Source organism: Orussus abietinus, unplaced genomic scaffold (genome assembly GCF_000612105.2).
Source record: "Orussus abietinus isolate OABI.00-Male unplaced genomic scaffold, Oabi_2.0 scaffold28, whole genome shotgun sequence".
In the NCBI taxonomy this organism is placed as follows: domain Eukaryota; kingdom Metazoa; phylum Arthropoda; class Insecta; order Hymenoptera; family Orussidae; genus Orussus; species Orussus abietinus.
Window position 1 is genome coordinate 1,201,621 of NW_019394431.1, and position 18,418 is coordinate 1,220,038.

The 18,418-nt window shown below is 39.8% G+C and overlaps 7 protein-coding genes across 9 annotated transcripts in view; 4 read left to right on the top strand and 3 right to left on the bottom strand.

The window, feature by feature from the left end:
- LOC105701340 (cadherin-87A) overlaps window positions 1-1,863 on the top strand; it is a 53,882-nt gene extending 52,019 nt beyond the window's left edge. Inside the window, exons 26-27 of one of the 2 annotated variants that reach the window (XR_001104207.1) lie at window positions 19-711; window positions 830-1,863. Coding sequence is in view for 1 of the 2 variants with exons in the window: in XM_012428010.1 (XP_012283433.1) it covers window positions 19-135 (117 nt within the window). In the remaining variant the exon portion in view is untranslated. Of the gene's footprint in view, window positions 1-18 lie in introns of both variants that reach the window. The other variant, XM_012428010.1, reaches the window with a different exon arrangement.
- On the bottom strand, window positions 1,777-2,870 carry LOC105701341 (ribonuclease P protein subunit rpr2). The gene is made up of 4 exons (XM_012428011.1): window positions 2,724-2,870; window positions 2,601-2,662; window positions 2,429-2,520; window positions 1,777-2,333 (listed from the first exon to the last, which is right to left on the bottom strand). Exons 1-4 carry the CDS (start codon window positions 2,725-2,727, stop codon window positions 1,934-1,936), a joined length of 558 nt encoding a protein of 185 aa, XP_012283434.1. The 5' UTR covers window positions 2,728-2,870; the 3' UTR covers window positions 1,777-1,933.
- Window positions 2,871-3,280: 410 nt separating this feature from the next.
- LOC105702773 lies at window positions 3,281-4,508 on the bottom strand. 2 transcript variants are annotated; one of them, XM_012430601.2, is made up of 3 exons: window positions 4,055-4,508; window positions 3,776-3,945; window positions 3,281-3,642 (listed from the first exon to the last, which is right to left on the bottom strand). In XM_012430601.2, the coding sequence occupies exons 1-3, from the start codon at window positions 4,253-4,255 to the stop codon at window positions 3,339-3,341; spliced, it is 675 nt and encodes a 224-aa protein (XP_012286024.1). In that variant the 5' UTR covers window positions 4,256-4,508; the 3' UTR covers window positions 3,281-3,338. The 2 variants fall into 2 exon arrangements, with proteins under 2 accessions (XP_012286024.1, XP_012286025.1); XM_012430602.2 differs by having other exon boundaries at window positions 3,281-3,633; window positions 4,055-4,504.
- Window positions 4,509-5,614: 1,106 nt separating this feature from the next.
- Window positions 5,615-10,910, top strand: LOC105701352 (islet cell autoantigen 1). The gene is made up of 6 exons (XM_012428027.1): window positions 5,615-5,745; window positions 6,178-6,446; window positions 6,521-6,863; window positions 6,950-7,225; window positions 7,307-7,970; window positions 8,072-10,910. The coding sequence occupies exons 1-6, from the start codon at window positions 5,735-5,737 to the stop codon at window positions 8,186-8,188; spliced, it is 1,680 nt and encodes a 559-aa protein (XP_012283450.1). The 5' UTR covers window positions 5,615-5,734; the 3' UTR covers window positions 8,189-10,910.
- LOC105701351 (armadillo repeat-containing protein 8) lies at window positions 9,767-14,532 on the bottom strand. The gene is made up of 8 exons (XM_012428026.1): window positions 14,284-14,532; window positions 14,069-14,142; window positions 13,310-13,760; window positions 12,732-13,223; window positions 12,369-12,660; window positions 11,777-12,300; window positions 11,522-11,688; window positions 9,767-11,396 (listed from the first exon to the last, which is right to left on the bottom strand). Exons 1-8 carry the CDS (start codon window positions 14,308-14,310, stop codon window positions 11,360-11,362), a joined length of 2,064 nt encoding a protein of 687 aa, XP_012283449.1. The 5' UTR covers window positions 14,311-14,532; the 3' UTR covers window positions 9,767-11,359.
- Window positions 14,533-14,673: 141 nt separating this feature from the next.
- On the top strand, window positions 14,674-15,580 carry LOC105701280 (39S ribosomal protein L52, mitochondrial). Its single transcript, XM_012427903.2, has 4 exons — window positions 14,674-14,858; window positions 14,972-15,041; window positions 15,121-15,253; window positions 15,321-15,580. The coding sequence occupies exons 1-4, from the start codon at window positions 14,813-14,815 to the stop codon at window positions 15,468-15,470; spliced, it is 399 nt and encodes a 132-aa protein (XP_012283326.1). The 5' UTR covers window positions 14,674-14,812; the 3' UTR covers window positions 15,471-15,580.
- A 77-nt stretch (window positions 15,581-15,657) lies between these two features.
- On the top strand, window positions 15,658-18,283 carry LOC105701279 (ankyrin repeat domain-containing protein 54). The gene is made up of 4 exons (XM_012427902.2): window positions 15,658-16,117; window positions 16,211-16,271; window positions 16,382-16,649; window positions 16,851-18,283. Exons 1-4 carry the CDS (start codon window positions 15,800-15,802, stop codon window positions 17,275-17,277), a joined length of 1,074 nt encoding a protein of 357 aa, XP_012283325.1. The 5' UTR covers window positions 15,658-15,799; the 3' UTR covers window positions 17,278-18,283.
- Window positions 18,284-18,418: the final 135 nt, after the last annotated feature.

The following is an 18,418-nucleotide window of genomic DNA, read 5'->3' on the forward strand; positions in this document are numbered from 1 at the left end:
TGTTCGTCATGATTCCAGCTGTACGAGTCAGCGATGGGTTTCCAGGGATCGACGTTTCAGCCAACAGCGAGTGCCGTTCCCCAGTTGACGCTGGACCGGGATGGTCAGCCCCAGTTCGTCTCAGGACTCGTGTAGAGGACACATTTCGACTCTCTTCTTACCCATACGTAATCGCATCGTCGTCGTCGTAAGCCGTACCTCTTGTCCTCGGTTCTCTCGGTAGAGCGTGCACCCTTGGGCGCGATTACCCCAAGGTATTCGCACGCACGCGCCACTATGACAATAATCGAGTACTCCGTGGTATGCGTTTGCGTGGAAGACGCTCGTGCGCGTCCCCGAGCAAAGGTCGTCCGGGAAAAGATTTCCGTTCCCGCGTTTTGTTAAGCCGTTTCCCTTCACCGAACGACCTCCTCGACGGGCCGAGAACGCACCGAGAGGCAGGGAACGATGGACGGTCGACGGTCGCTATTAATGGACTTAAACATTACCTGTAGCCGGTGTGTGCATGTATATATGTGTGTGCGTTGCCAACCTGAGGTCAGGTCTGACGCAAGTCTACGGAATCCTGGCGTATGAGGAACATTAGCGGAGCTGGGATGGCACGTTTGTTACGCTTAACGACGAAAACGTGTATCGCGCGTTTCCGTGCAGGTCTTGTAACGAGTCATCTTTCCGATTAATTGCCATCATCTACGACTAACGTAGCGAGAGGTGACAGGTTTCTTAACTGAATACTTTCGTCGAATGATTGTATTATTAAGAGCGTCTCATGTAAAATATCATTACCCTCTGACTAGGCATGTACTTACGGATTGTGTCTATTTATTAGGTGCAGCGAGGGGGAAGAATTCAGAATTGAGTTTTTGTCGCCTATGTTCCGGGATCAAGAGAACGAAACCTTCGAAAGTACTCTTAGGAGTTATGCGATGGTTAAGTGTCTAATTTATATGTTATCCTTCCCGTCCCTGATAATGAGTTAGCAAACCTGCATACAACCTGCGTACGTTATGAGGTATAAATGTCCATCTCCGTAACTGGAGAAAGCACGTGTAATATGCTTAAGTAAGGACATGTTAAGTATGGACGTAAGTACCGCGTACATGCTATTGCGTACGTGTAAATTGCCATCCCTGTAGCTAAGGTAGTCACTGTGAGATAGCTTGACTTTGAAGCTTGGCACGACAGATATATGTATATAAGTGGATGTGTAGATTCCGTCCAGCCCAATGACCCTTTTTATACTTCCGCATTCGTTTGTACGTCGAGGATTCCCCTGTCACCTGTTTCCTACGACGTCCTGGTAAAATCTTCATCCAGGCTTTTAAGTTAAGTAGTCGCTCGGAGGAAGTACTCCCTCGCGGCTGGATCTCGACCAGGTGCACATTCTCTCTGTTATACATCGACATTTAGGCGAATCGCGGGCGATGGGCGGACATAGTCATATCATAGATAAACGAACGATGACGTCGTTCGCAATGAATTTCGAGACGACGTGTATTCGAGTGAGGACGGCTTACTTACGTTCAGTGGGCGATCGATACGAACCATTTTTTCATATTCCTCGCATACTTCTTGGGCCAAAATCAAAACAAATGCATTCGAGAACTTCGGAGATTACTGCGAACGTATCGTCACCGTTAAACGTATCTCGTACTCGAATGGAAAACTAACTTAACTCGGACAAGTTAACGTTAAGATCGTTTAATATAATATTACCATTGTGACTACGATATTATTAGATGGTTATTATTATTATTACCATTATTATAACTCCAGTTAGCAAAAAATTGTCTGTTTATTAGTTACAAACTGATTGTAACATATTTTATGTAAGCAATTAATATAAAATATTCGTATATGAAAGTGAGTTGTTACTGCGTTTCATGTGAGATGCCATAGGAGGAACAAACTTTTTTCAAGAATAATCATTATGCTATGCTGATCCTTTGACAGTATTCTGCAGTACCTTATGATTATCGTGATTCTCTCCTTGCTCCATTACCTGGACATTATGATCGTTATGGCTAGTATCTTTTGTTTTATTACTCACATCTTTGTGACATTCCTTTTTATGTTTTTTACCACTGGTATTAACGGGGGAAGCACTAGTTACGGTTTCATGTGAATAATCCAGCATTTCTATTACAGCATCAGGTTGTTCTACCCATAACTTGTAATCACCCTTGTTAGGTAACTTCCTAGTTGTGTTGCATATTAGACATGTCCAAGTAATTGCTTTTGTAGGTTTAGACTTTAATCGTACTTTTACCGTTTTACCAGGAATGAGAGGAGAGTGACAACCTTTACATATCGATCTCTTCATATCTGGTTCTCTGTAAATAATTTATTATTTGTGGATTAGCAATATTACTACGATCTACAATGAATATGCATATAAAACAAGAAGAGTGTTGGTTTTAGTACTTACATTCGTAACACTGCTTTCCTTGCACAACTGACCATCACTTTACCATAATATGATGCCAGAATATCGTCTTTGGATACCATTAACCTGCTAGCCTATTACATGTTATGAAAATTAATAGGTTAGATATTGAAATGTAACATCTTGTAAAAATATTACTCATTCAATCATTTACCTGATACAAAAAATTCATTCTTTCTAAAACATCCTTTCCTTGACAAAGCCTTGCATCTGTGTCTGTAATAACAATGTCAATTACTGCTCCTGTAAATTATTTCTATCAAACTAATGAACTTACTCATATTACGATCAAATTAAACTTAGAAAGTCGCAATCTATACAGATTATACAGTTTTAAATTAATAACATATGATCTTGAAATAATGCAAGTTTATCTTAAACTGTCATAAACTTCGTTAGCCACCTTGCTTCAGTATCATTTTATTTTTAGGTTAGAATGCTCAATGGTACCTACAGGATAGTACATACGTGACATCAATAGGTTTATTACTAGAAAAAACTAACAAAACTTATGCTGAAATTGTCATTTATATTCTAAGATATATACGATTTATTAATTATATAATAACACTCNTTGCGTGCGTGCGTAATTGTAAATTGCGGACAGGAAGTTGTCGGGTGCGTTTCCATGCAGCTAGTAATTCCGGATTTACGTACTAACCGAAGTAGATTTTTGCAGGTACGGCATTGCCGTACCTTTAGTGTATCCGGCAGCTTCCGTCGGCACCTAGTACGTCGTAGCTATGCTACGGCGTGCAAGGCTACCTGGCTCAGGTTGTCGGTTGCGCGATACGTTGTTTCGCTCTGGCGGCATCCCGCGGGGGCTCTGGTAGATTGTTAACTAGGATATAATAACAATATGAAACGCACATTCAGTTAACAGTAATTTCAGTTATTTTTTGGTAGAACTATAAAAATGTTTAGAAAAAATAGGTTTTTGTGGACAATTACGATAGGGAGTATATTGCAGTGGTTGAGCTTGCAGGCCACTTGTTAATACTTCTGGAGATAAAAAACTTTGTTTAGATGAAACATTTTTGGAATCTGTGTCATTGCTTAGTCCATCATTTGTTTTTGGTTTGTACTTCCAAGTCATGTCAGGTGTAAATTCTACTACATCTTTCCTTTCTGCAGGACATAAAGCATTTGATGCTTCAACTTCACTTTCATCGGTAATATCATTACTCCTACAAAAACTTTTTAGAATTATTATTACAATAATCAAATGTTAATAATAAAATCAAATAAACATAAATTAATGTATTTCTTTGAAATGATTCGGTAAATCATTGTATACATGAATTAAAAAATACTTAAGATAGAACTTACCGATCCGCATTATCGATTTGTTCTGGATCATACCCAAATTCTTTGAAGACTGTCTCGAGCTCATGAACTTGGTCCTTTAAAGTATTGTAATTTCGTTGGCAATCATTGTAATACTTATCCATTTCTTCAATGTATTTTTTTCTTGCTATTGCATTGCTTTTCATTTCTTCCTGAAACGGTTGCCGTATATAATCAGTCTAGCAATATACACTTTACATGTGTCATTGTTTAAAACAAATGAATGAAAACTTAACAGCGACAACATATGTTAAATAATACCTCTAATTTTTTAACATCCACCACCAGACGTGTAGCAAACTGAATTGCTTCCTCCATTTTTATAGGATCATCACAGAATAGAATATTAGGTTGCTTCAGGGATTCTGATAATTTCTCAAGTTTCTCATCAAATTGTTTACACTTACTTTTCAATAAAGTAAAGTATGCATTTCTTGGTATTTTTCTGTCATCTGAAGCCATTGTGTTCCTATTTACGATCTACTTTAAAAATTGAAAACGAAGACCTGAAACTATACTGAACTGAAACGAAGTTCGACTTCCACTGACTTCCACTTTGATTGACTTTGGTCCTAGAATTTGAATCTTAAACCTCCCCCCCAAAAATTCGAAAAATTCATCGAGCCAGTATTAGAATCGTACGGTTTATTTGAATTGATTTGAACTTTTGAAATGTCAAACCAGGATTATAAAATCAAGATAGATTAGCAAACAGAGATGAGTTAGGAGATTGCTCACGGGCAGGGTCGTGCGATAGCAAAGATGAGTTGGGAGATTGCTCACGGGCAGGATCGTACGATCGCATCCTGTGCTGCCCTCTGGTTTCGTACGTTAGCTTTCACCGTTTTTTGCCCCCAAGGGCGGCGCAACGAATTTCTGGTAGGGGCTCGCGAACTCGCGATGGCGACACCATCTACCAGTAGCCCTTGACGGCTCACGTACTCCGGTTTCTTGATTAATATATTTAAAAATTGATTATTAGAATTTGGGGATTTTATGATAATCGGGAGTCCTCAATTACCGTACCGTCGCTTCTCCCGGTCGACACCTGACCGCAGATACCTGAAAAAGGTACCCTTGTACTTCTTTTGCATCATCTTATAATTACGGATTTTCCGTTAAGGTGACGAGAAAGAGGCAACCGGGGGGTCGGTTAATAAGNGACTTACCCTGTACTCTGCGGCGAGCGTTGTATGGACGGATGAGTATGGTATGCGAGTGGTGTGTTGTATGGACGGATGCGAATGGTATGCGAGTGGTGTGTTGTATGGGTGATGAAATCCTGGTTCTGTGAGTTCCTGGGACGCCGGGAACTCAACGGAACCAGGTGCCTATGCTTAGGCGGGTCCCAATCGCAGCGGCCTCCTCGTGGCGGGACCTGGGGGATCGGTAACATCCTTATGGGATGACACCGATCCGCGAACTAACTGTGAAGTAGAATTTAATTAAGGTAAAATTTCACTTTGTTGTAAAATAAATAAAGTAAGTGAAGAGTAAAGTCAAAGCGGGTGCCACGAATGTTCTTTCCTTACCATCAAAAGCGAGCAGTGTCCGTAAGCGTTGGCAAGCCACCACCGTCAACAGCCGCGAGGTACTACCATCACGAGTACGTGAGCCGTCAAGAGCTACTGGTAGATGGTATCGCCATCGCGAGTTCGCGAGCCCCTACCAGATATTCGTTGTGCCGCCCTTGGGGTCAAAAAACGGTGAAAGCTAACGTACGAAACCAGAGGGCAGCACAGGATGCGATTTCACGACCCTGCCCATGAGCAATCTCCTAACTCATCTCTGCACTGAAAACCCGAGCATTCGTTGGTTTCCCTAATATCAACAATGGCGGATGCCAGGTAAACGCCAACTGCGCGAAATGTCAAATTTTGACACAGTTTTCAACAACTCTGACACTTGATCCCCTGAAATCTAAAAAGAAAGGTTTTCATTATGAATGCATAGTAAGTATAATTCAGTATTAATTTAGGGTAAGATAAGATGAGAAGCAAATTTAGTTACTTCCCGTCGTACTCCAAAAATGATAAGAAATATGTTTTAATATAATGAATCCTCGAAAAATGAGATTTAAAAGTTATACCTTTTTACAACTCGGAAATTGCTTGAATATATTTTTTTATAACTATGACACTTCTTTTAACTTATATTTCTCATTACGAACAGACCCATGGATTTATCTTTAAACCTGATAAAACTAATAAATACGTGCTTCCGGCGTCGAAAAGCTTCCTGTGATAACAGGTTTACGTTCTAATATATTCTGTTCTTCTATACCGTGTGCTTCTCTTCTATACTACGGAACAGATATTTTACTGTTGTAGTAAAAGCAAAGACATGAAAGATATAGACTTTAAATTCAATTAATATTTTTATAGTGATAACAGCACTTCTGGAATGTCAGGTAATGCTTTTGATCGTTGGGTCCAACGAACGGATGTGTCAGATGATTCGGCTATCACCAAAATGCAACATCATTTCTGGGTGACGAAGCAGGCCTTGTCAAGAAAACTTGGCAAAAAAGAGGATGAGTGCATAGTTGCATCGGATGCAGAACTAGATGCTAAGCTTGAACTGTTCCGTAGTATTCAAGAGACATGTTCGTATTTACAACGTGTAATCGACAAGTATCAGGAGAGATTGTGCAGTAAGGATCCAACACTGAGTATTTGTAGTGCTTAAATATATATTGTATTGAAATAATGTGTTTTTATCAAATAGATTTAGCTCAAGAAGAAAATGCTATGGGTCGTTTTCTAAAAGAAGCCGGCAAGCAAGATCAAACGAGAGCTGGAAAGATGATGTCAGCAGTCGGTAAAGCTATGTCTTATTCAGGCCAGCAACGATTAGCTTTAAGAGCTCCTCTAGTTAGGTTGTACCAAGAAGTCGAAACTTTTCGACAGCGAGCGATTGAGGACACCTTGCAAAATGTCCAAGCTATGGAGAAAGCAAGAACTGAGTATCGTGCAGCCCTGTCCTGGATGAAGAATATATCGCAGGAACTCGACCCTGATACATCGAAACAACTCGAACGATTCAGGAAGGTTCAAGTCCGTGTGAGACGGTACATAGAATACCTTATTAACATTTTAGTGCAAACGTTTAAGTGTCTAGAAACGAGCATTTAAAAACAATTTTCATATGGTACAGAGGCAAGGCATCCTTCGACAACTTGGCTCTAGATTGCCTGCAGAAAGTGGACTTGCTAGCGGCTGCTCGATGCAATATGTTTAGCCATGCTCTGGTCCTGTACCAAAATACTTTGCTGGATTTCACAAAGAAGTCTACAAGAGCGTTCTCAACAATAGCGAACAGCTTTAAGGGTTACCAACATTATGACTTCATGGTAGTACGAGAGCTGGTGGAGCCCTCGAGCAAGTTGGCTCAGGAAACAGGTGGAAACGATATCCTAGAAGACAAGGATAAGTGAGTAAAATAAAAAATATAAAAAGGATCATAGCTGTAGATTAATTTTCTTAGTAAACTCTCTCGAATAATGTATTACAGATTATTATTCTTCGACACGGATTACCACGACGACGTGGAAGAAGCGCAAGAAGTAAAGCCCACTCCGGAAATTGTGAAAACAAACAGTGTTCAGGAAGGGCAGTTACTAGACATCGACAACGATCCTGTGGAATCCTTGGACATAGGAAGTTTGGATTTAAGTTCCCACATTGCCAAAAAAGAGGATACTTCAGAAAAGCCAGAAGTCGATCACAACAAACAGTTGGATGAATTTTTCGCGAGTTTAGCATCGGAGGAACACCCAGCCGCTAACAGCCAGCCTTTGGCGAACAAACCTGACCGAGTCATTACTCAAGCCAGTTTGTTGCCTGGACTAGACGAAAGCTTAGCCGACTTGGATTTAGCCATGGATTCTTTTGGCAGTGGCAGTTCGGCTTCTGCTGCAGATTTCCTAGACCCAGTCTCCTTGAAATCTGCATCGACGAACATGGCGCAAAATCAACCGCAGGAATCCTTGCAACTGTTGTCAACGGAAAGTATAGCATTATTGGATGACATTCTTAACGGAGGGCCAAGTACTAGCTCGGAGTGGGATGCTGTGACGGAAGATACGTTTTTACCACCAGGTATTCTTAAACAAAGCTTGGGAGAGGCGATGCAAACCAGCACTCGAGGCAACCCTTCTTTGATGAACAGCGACAAGGTATGTCTTGGAAGTGATTTTAATTTTACAATTGCCAACTGAAGCGTAGCAAATTATTGATGTTCGTTAATGCAATAACACATCAGTTGGTTTTCTTTCAGACGAAAAAAAGTAAAAACGCGAAACAGAAAGGCTGGCTGGACTTGTTCGCCGAGCTCGATCCATTGGTCAACAATCCGCTTGAGAACCTGCAGAACAGCAGCAATGCTCCTGCTTAAATATGCACTTTCCATTTGAAGGCAGAACTAAGTTGTGCTTAATTTAAGCTCTATAAAATGCTACAGAGAAGAAATTCGCAAGTTAGTTCTGTTTCGTCGTGTAATTCGCGCAGTTTCGTGGAGGAAAATCTTATTTCTTTTTGGTATTCTGTGTTGGTTGCTTCGTATAAAGTCTCAATGGTCTGAAATGCGTCCAAACATAAGGCTACTATTTCAAAACAGTGATATCAATGATCAGTACTTACAGGAAATAGTTAATCAAATGCAAATCTCACCGAGGAGAGGAGATTCTTGCCAGTCACGTAAATGTGACAATTATTCTATCATTTAAGGATTAAATAAATAGTTCTTTAACAAAAGACGAATTGACATCGTGTTGACCACGAATATACACAATTACAATAATGAGTTATTTACAAAATAAATATCTAGTCAAATAATTGAATGTACTATGTGTTATGTAATAAGTTTTGTAACAAAGTTAAAAAGTTTGTCGGCGTGAAGTGCGAAGTCTCGCATTAATCCGTTACAGTGCAATAGTTTATATTAGTATACAATGTTATATTAAATTAATAATTAAATGTACGGATTTCTATATTCTATTGTTGCATAAGTAAGCAATGTCCGTTTGTAGTATTTTTCTTCTGTTGCGGATAGAAGATGTATGACCTCGTCGATACTATAATGAAATAGTAGCCTTACGATCTTATTTAATTCTAAAAAAAAATACAATTTTAGATATTCCAATCATGTAGATTTATATATTAGAGTATTCGATATCGTGAGTCAAAATTGTAGTCGAGCATAATGCATGCATGCCGTACATTGCTTGTTATCATTACGAATGAATCTGAACATTCCTTCAAAGGCTTGACCTATTATTTAATGAATTCGTAAAAACGTCAGTCAGAAGTACTGCATCAAAAGCATTATTTATTCAAAGAGTGCAAAAACAAATATGAAATTCAATTTCTGTACATATACAGCAATGGAAACCTGAATTTCATGATCTTCCGAGCATATTTTTGACTCACGTCAACTGCATTTATTTATAAATACCAAAGAGTACTACAGAACCTGATAAATTGAATCTTTGTCACCAAAGATGAATGAAATATCTTATCAATGTTGATAGGCCTGAGTTGATCGATATTCTTCGAGTCAGTACCTAGATGAGTGATCTGAAAAAGTTCCTGGTTTCTGTTTCTTTTCAAGATTCAAACCTGAAAGGTTCTTTTATGAGAAATACCAGTAGTCCAAGATATCACCTCGCATCCCATTTCTGTATCTGAAAAGAAAGTGGAAAAATTATTCATTAAAGGACTAATCACTAAGTACTTACTTTTTATATACTCGCGCAATGACACGCGCGAATTTTTCTGAAACGCATGTTCACCTGACCGTAGAACAATTCTGCTATCGAGTCTCTTCAGTGCAGCGATCGATCGTCTTCGTGAACTTGTGCGCAACAGCGTTGAAATTTTACGATAAACAATATAAAACGCGTTCGCCCAAAACAGTGTCTTACGTGTAAAATTTACAATACAAAGGTTATAATAAAAAAGTGTAAACCAGGCGTTGCAATTGTACGTCATCCGATTGTATTTCACCACCGTTAACAATCCTTAACGACTTCATCTCGCTATCTCCTGCCCTCTCTTCTTTCGGAATTTCGCTTCTGTTCCTTTTATTAAATCTCTAAGGAAATGAATTAGGGTAGTCAGATTCGTTTAACATCGAATGGCGTCTGCTTTGTACCAACATCGGTACTTCCCCCGCTAAACAGAACAGATTGTGCATATCACTGGTTCTTCGAAAGAACAAACCCAGCAACCCTAAATTCTGATCCGATCGTTCCGTCCGTTAAATCGTTGAAAAATTGGAGACAAAACACTTTCGAGACTTGTTCACAATAGTTATCTAAGCAAGGTAACCACGCAGGTTGATATTAGTTGGTGACGAAGCGTAATTACTGATGACTTAAGAAAAATCCCCTCGATCCCTACGTAATTCATAACATCAGTGAAAGACAATCCGGCTTCACTTCCCATACTGCATTTTCACTTTTTCTGGACTGTATAAACAGTTTGTAATTCCACATTTCATATTGATAAGACAAATGTAAACATTAATACAGCTTATAGGTTACATGGGGAATCGAGGACGATTTGTTCTGCTCGCTCTCTCGTTTGCACTTTCTATACTAGAGGGAAAAAAAAAAAATGCCAATTTTAGTTCTTTCGTAGAAATCAATGTTGAGGGTAAAAGTGCATTTTTTCCCTCTAATATAGATAGTGCAAGAAAGTCTTAGCAATTCTATTAGCTTTCTTCGTTTTGCATGCTTTACAAGTTCCAAGCCAGCTTGTTCGGCTAAGATGAATTAAACATCCACGTTATCGCAATACCAGGAACCAATTCATACAATGCGAAGAGAGCTAACGGACAATTTCGTATATACTTTCTTCTGTCCCTTCCTTTTTATAAAAATTTCAAGGAACCCGACTAGAGTCGTCAAATCTGTATAGTTGAAAATAACCGATCATCTATAAATGGACCTGAAGATCACGAAAAAGATAGCCGAAGGTAAACAATCGTGGCGTTTGATTTATTCCTACACACAAAAATCGGTAAGGTTCGTAATTACTGTAATTATCACATGGAATTATTAACGGGATTCGTATAAAGTCTAGGAAAATGATTTCAACGGCGAAAAAAAAAAAAAGAAAAAGAACCGTGCACTAAGTCATTGCAATTGTACTCGTATCGAATTGTAATGGTTCGTTAGGTAAAAATCATTGAAACAGGGAGGTAAGTAACTTTAGGACCCGTTCTAATGATTGGTAGTAAACTAAGAGAGGTCTTAAACGGATGTTCCTCGTCAGAGGCAACACGCGAATAGCAGACGCGATGATCGACCTTTACAAGAATCGCACATCCTCTCGAGCTACTCCCATCTAAATAAATATGTTCTTTGTACGTGGGCCCGCGAGGCTCAAGATCGAGACCGCTTTTTCGAGCCACGGTCTTTACCTTAGATAAATCCAGGCCGTTAACGTATTAATCGACCGAAGTACGGGATCACAGCGTTGTTAAGGTTCGACATTCCAATGGTAAAACGAAATGTTGTAAAAAGAGAAAAAAGTTCTAGCATCGGACATGATCTCTCGCGGTTCAAGCGTCAAAAAACTGTGCCAAGGCAGTCTTTACTCTGAAAGAAAGAAAGTTACGTTAAAAGAACGACGTATAAAATGATAAAAATCAATTTCAACAGCTACGTAAGGCATAGACCTGCTACCCCCGTGGCATGACAGCAGAGCCTTACGTAGTACTCACTTGTCGAACAACTGCACATCCTTCGCCTGCCTTAACTGCTGCAATATACGATAGAGGCCCAATTCACGCAGACGTGCCTGACGTTGCGCCGCACCAGGCTCTTCTCTCCAGACTAGGTTGCACACACAGAAGATTGCTGCAACCTGCAGCTTAACGTTGCTATGCATCTGGAACGATTATCGCACCATTAGATTACGTATCGCACTTTTCACAATCACATGCACTAAACGATCTAATCCGGAGCATTTAATTAACCATGTAATCCATGAGTTTCTTGAGGACATCCTCGTTCGCCATTATGTGATCCCTTGCTCGATCGCCATCGGCGACGTTCGCCAGGATGCAGAGAGCCTGCTCTTTGACATCCGCCGGATGCTTGGGATCCTCCAATACCAGAATTACCGCTTGCATAACATGGGCAGCGTGCTCGCCCATTATCCGATCAATGTGGGCCTTCGTCGAGAGGAGATTGCGTAGAAGACCCAGGGTTTTCATAAGAACCGCTAGCTCCGGATCGGCGAGCAGTCGGAATATCTGGTCCGTTCCGAGGCACGACAGAATCTGCGATTTGACTCTTTGTTCCGCTTGAAAGGCGACATTCATAAGAGCCCAAATACCGTTCAACCGCAATGCAGGATCCCTCCGTTTAGTCAACGAACACAGGAGTTCCACTCCACCGGACTCCAGAATGGGTTCCTTGCTTGGACTGAACTCTAGAAGCAAGTTACACAAGGTACTCGAAGCCACGGTTAATAAATCTTCCTCGCCTTCGCCTCCACCTGTCAAGGAATTCATCTCGTTACACTTTTACTCAAATAAATAATTTCCTCCGTCATCCTAGGCCAACCTTCGAGTCCTTTGTCAGCGCCATGAAGAAGTTGCAAAAGCGGCCTCCAGACGGCATGGTCTTGGAAGGTCGTCCTCAATTGCTGTACACTCCGAGAAAGAGAATGGAGACACCTAACCGCAGCGAGTCGTACCCTTGGACCGCCAGGGTCTTGCAACCCGGACACGACCTGTTCCATGAGGTTGTCCGTTTCGATGATCCTCTTGCGAATGTCTTCGTCGTTGGCTCCAAGGGAAGCAAATGCCCGGAAGGCAGCCTGCCTCATGTCTTGGTACAACGCAGAATCCATCACCTGACAAACCCTGTTGGTTATTTCAAAGCGTGCGAATCTGTCGCTTGATTCAATGCGTTTCCACCACTTACCGGAAGAGGGGTTAACAGCTCTGCCAGGGTGGGGATCAAATGATTGCTGATGGAGGCTAAGCGTTGGAGGTCAGTGCTAACCTCCGTGAGATAGGCCAGGGTCTCTGCTGCGACTACTCTTTCACAGGGTGGTCGTTCCCGATGGCACAGCCTCACTAAACAAGGTAAAGCTCTGTAGACGACGCGAGGATCCGTCGACGACAGTGCTCCAGCTCGGTGCATGTAGGCCACGCAACGAGCTGCTTCCAGCTGAACCAACGAGCTCCTTTCTCGCCCCATTAGCTGCCCCAAAACTACAGGCACTAGTCTGCTCTGCAAACCGCTGCCCGTTGAGGCTGCGGCCACCACGGCCGAGACCTCGTGATTTTGGTAACACATATTCGCCAAACACGCCAAGGCTGGCAACTGTACATCGGCTAGAGGCGAATCCAGTTGAGCTGCCAAAGTGTCGATGGCACCTCCTTTTGAGAGTGCATTCTGCTCCTCTGCAGTCTGGAAACGTTATTAAATAGTAAGGCAATTTTATATACAACTAGTCTACCAGTCTATGAGCATTGTAAGCCAGGGATGCTCGTTACCTTACACGCAGTTGTTAAGATTGTTGCTACGCAGACCTGACAAGTAACCGAGCGCCCGGCAAGTGTGAGTAATCTCGGTACCAGAGTTGGGTCTTGATAGATGGTATGAACTGGTGCAGCTGTATGTTGAAATACTGTCCTCAGACATCTTAAGCATGCTTCGATTAAAAGATCAGGTATTTTCGCTTTTCCTTCTACAGGTACTTCAGAGACCACCGTAGATAGAAGCACTTGGAGTATCAATGGTACCACTCCAAGGTCTATCAATGCCAATACATGCTGATCGGTGCCTTTTGCCAGGGATCCTAATGTTACCGCCGATTCTAGACGAATTCGATCCCCAATTACTCCAGATGAATCACCAAGCAATTGCAACAGTCTTGGAACGACTCCTTGCGCTATCACAGACCCCTTTTGTCGGTTGCTCCCGATCACAGAATTCTTGAGACATCTATCAAAACGGAATATTTCTTAAAATTTGTCTAAATCAATCGAATCTTTGATCAATTGCACTAGTGCAGTTACGATATATATACATGAAATTAAGTTAATTAATATTCTTATTCTGGAATCTAATTGTATGCTTTGATTTGCATACAGTATGTCGAATTTCATTAACGTAGAAACTCTATGGTAATGGTAGGCGCTCTACTAATTGATATGAGCATTTCTAATACAGGAAACTGCTTAAATTAGAGAGAACTTTAAGGTGTTAAGGAACAGCAGAAAACTTGGAGGTTAAGTATCCTGGAAACTTACATAATCGCCTCCAGACATTTCTGCGGGTCTGGCGAATACAGCTCGTCAATGTAGCTCCTCGAGCTCTCGACATCCTGCAGAAGGACACGAAAGGTCACTGATTAAATATCAAGTTTTAGTCGCTTAAGCAGTGCGAGGAAATGTGTCAAGAAGAAAGGGGTTGTACAACACGCGGCGTCCACGATTCTAAAGGTTTTCGAAAAAGTCTCACTTACCATAAAGGGCTGCATCACCGAGACCATAACCTCTTCTCTCACTTTTACATATATTACACCTAGTTTGACTCCGGGTGAAACCTTTCTGGCGTACCCTTTGCCACGAGGAACCCGTCAAACTAACTCGATTACGAGCGATTACGAAGCTGACCGACTTCTGATAACTTCGCGAGTGTGTTTCGCGACGGACTTCACAGCGATTTTGCGACGAACCGTTAAATTGGAAGCAGACGATTGTTACGTTTACATCGATACGAACAAGCCGATACACACATGCAAGGTATGTTTTCAAAAGTTACTATACTCGGCCTTGTGATAACAGTGCCACTTAGATCGAACTAACTCGTGGCCTCATTGTATAAGCTAAAACGACAGTATCTTAATAGTATTTAAAATCATCGGCGATAAAAAAGCTGCAAGCTCGGTATAGTTCTGCGAAAGATTCCGTCACAAATATATTTGTGGCGGAATAATATAGGTATCTCGAATATTACTGCACTTAGAATATATAATTGAGGTAGTAGCAAATATGGCATTGATTAAAGAAGTCGTCTACAATGCCGGCCGATGTTCAGGTTAGGATGTAGTTCTATGCTCTGTATTAGCTGATTATGTCTTGTGATTTTCTGTGACAGTTCTAAGTTATATTTTTCTATATAAACCTAATTCTGTATAATATTTTTGCTAGGTTACAAATCTTTCTTTAATGGATTTCACACGACTTCGATGAGATCGGTCGATCAAAGTTGGCGAATTAAGTAAGATCTGCCCTGAACTCATTTACTCGTTTAGTTCCTTTAATATAACTTCATATCACTTGAATTTCAAACTTTTCAGAAATAGACTAACCGAAAATCCAAATGCATTTGGACCGTTAACAAATATGAGTGATTATTCATTTAAGGATGGAAGAGTCACCCCGTTAGGAGTAAAACAGTTGATACGCTTGAATAAACATCAGGAGTATACGGTAAGGTTTGTGCAAATATTAAATTAAGAGTTATTAAAGTTTTGCTAATTTAAACCTTATTTTTCAGAAAAGAATAATTACATTAGTTAGCCAGATAGACTACGCCGTCAAAAGGTACGATAAGTTGCAACTGGAGGAAAACGAAAGAAGACAGAAAATTCTTGAGAGCAAGCTGAAACCCAAAGGCAAACCACTTATGTTAACGAAACCCAAATAATAATTTGTTATTCTATAATGTGTTGCAAAAATAAATTGAAAAATAAAAACAAGTTTAGTAAGGTATCATGTTAGGAGAAATAAATTTTCGGTAGGTGTCAGTGTAATAAATTGTAGCAGTTGGATGTTTCATTGTTCCTCGAGTCACTCCGATTGATTTTAGAACACACTCCTGGCATGTAACCAACGCCGCCATTTTGAGTTATAATGAAACCGATAGTTGACGTAAGAATCCCCTTCTTTCCTAGAGCAAAATATTTTTGTTCAATGGTGACGGCAAGGACGAGTGCGTGAGTGACATTAAAAATACAAATCGATACAAATGTGAATATGACGTCCGTGGATTCTGGTGTTGAAACTGGAAACGATTCGAACGACAGCTTGGTTGCGCAGCACGATAACTTGACAAAGGCTGGTCAATGGGGAAGCGGTGTAACGACCATCTCCACAAATGTTTTGGCATCAATGGAAGTCCCAGTTGAGCAAACCAATGTTCGCAATAATGTTGAGGTTAAACCAACAGAGCTGGTTGTTTTTCCATTAGAAAATTCAGGTCTAGGTAACGGTGGAACTTCTGGAACTAGCTACAACTTTGAAGCTGGTACCTCGGATTCTTCGAAATTGTATTTCGTTCCATGTGCAACCAATGTGAGTGAAACTAATACCATGCAAGAAGTTGCTTATATATCTAACGTCGTCATTTCACATATCTGATCGTATGTAATAAATCCTATATTTTAGATTAGAAAATTACATCTCCCTCTGAAGTATTCTATACCCGATTTCGAAGTGGCTGATGCAGGTATATATTTGATCACGCTGGTTAACCTAGTTTTAGTTTTAATATTTTACAATATTGGTTTTAAGCCATGAGTTTATTATAATTGATAGAGTTTTATTTGTGTTCTATAGCAGGGGGGTCCTTTAGTAGGGAATTCCATAACAGGTATTATGGAACCAGTAGTGCGAGTAAGGTGCATGAGAAAATACGTTCTATACGTCGTTGTCAGCGCTTTCATCCAGTGTTAAATGGGTTAAGAGAACGAGTTGCCGAGCGTAACATGCGAATAGCAGCTTCGGTTAATAATATTGAGCAGATGCAAAATTTTTTAAGCAACGGTATCTCACCAAATCATTGCGACACACAAGGTCGTTCTCCTCTTCATTTAGCGTGTCTTAGGTAATTAACAGATCTGTCTTTAATATTTCACAAATATTACAGTGGTAAAAGTTCTTTGATAAATAAATGTAAAGAGAACATTAATCAAAATATATTGCAATATTTTATATAAGTTACTTTTTCATATTCGGTTACCGGTTTGAAAATGCAATCAATATTTTAACAAAATATGTAACCGATGACTGATATATGTGTTTACAGAGGCCACGCAGATATGGTACGAATTCTCCTGGAACACGGTGCCAATCCCCTTAAGCGAGACTGCTTTGGTGACACTCCGCTGCATATAGCAGTTATAACTAACAAAATACCAATAGTGACTCTCTTGTTGATGGCAGGTACCGATGTTCTTTCCGAGGACTATCATGGCTATAATCCGTTACAACTGGCTGAAGCCAAACTGAAAATGTTGCAAAATTGTAAAGGTTCAGACATGAACAAAGTCAAGGAAGAAGTCCACAATATTGTGGCAATGCTATTTGCATATCTTCAGAAACAAAAGGCAGCTACGGAGCAAGTCGAAGCACTCAGTTCGTTTTGTTCTCGTATGTCACTTTCTGATACATCCGATCAAGTACAGGATGATGTCCGAAACTTATTGGCGAACATAGAGTCGCTCAATATATAACCAAGCTAAAATGAACTATTGAACCGCTTAGTTGCAGTTCTGATTTTGGAGCAGGAGAAATTCGAAGATCCATCTTCTGTGTCAAGTTTTCTCGTCTTGGTTTATAGATTATATATCACGGCGTAAGTGGTGGACATTCGTTGGGGTTGAACTTTAATATATTTTGTTTCACTACTGAACGAACATCAATATGTTTCGTTGAAATGAAAATTGTTGAACAATTTTTCAAGTGTGAATTTTAGACTTCGATTACGATAAATATTTAAGTGAAGCTTGGTTTTTGATAAATATAATTCACATTGTTCATTGGATCGAAATGAAACGGTTGAATTATTTGTTCATAAGTAGTACATGTAAATTGAAACATTGTAAGATATGCGAGCTACTTGTGTGAACCAACAATTCAAGTTTCTATTAGGAAATACGGTCTTTTGATTCTTGATTATTCATACTGTTACATGTATTTCATTAGAATTCGTTTAATCGCGAATGAATACACGACTGACTTTTGCGATCTCTGACATGATCTTTGAAAACTGCGACATTTAAAAATGAAAATGACAAGTACAATTGACTGAACCATTCATATATGTAAATAAATATATACGTTACTTTGATGAGTTAGTTTTCATTTTTAATTCTCTATAAGAAGTGTATACTATGCTTTGATGGATCTTCAAAAAGATCATTTATCACCATAATATATTTTCTGCAGTATCGACAGACCCACTCATTCGAACACCTGAAAGTAGAAAAAACAATTATAAAATAGTCCTGATAAAAAGCAATTTGTTTTCTCAACTATGATGTGTTACCGCGTCCACGGCCAAGTTAACAAGTGTAAAAAACTTAACATTTTTCCCTTTCTTCTTTTCTAATAACGTATCTCTAAGATGAGATAGTCTTTTTATAATGTACCATGTAAGTTTCTCCACCCGATAGTTGTATTTTTCACACACCGGGAACTCTGTTTCATGTATTGTATCATCTCTTGGAGAGAGAAACTGTAAATATACGCTGTAATGACATGATATCTCCTGTACATAGTGATAGAATGTTGATAGTAATTGTACACGAAAATAATGTTAATAAATAGAGCAATTGAATAATAAAAAATATGTAACTGGTACAGTTAGAATTT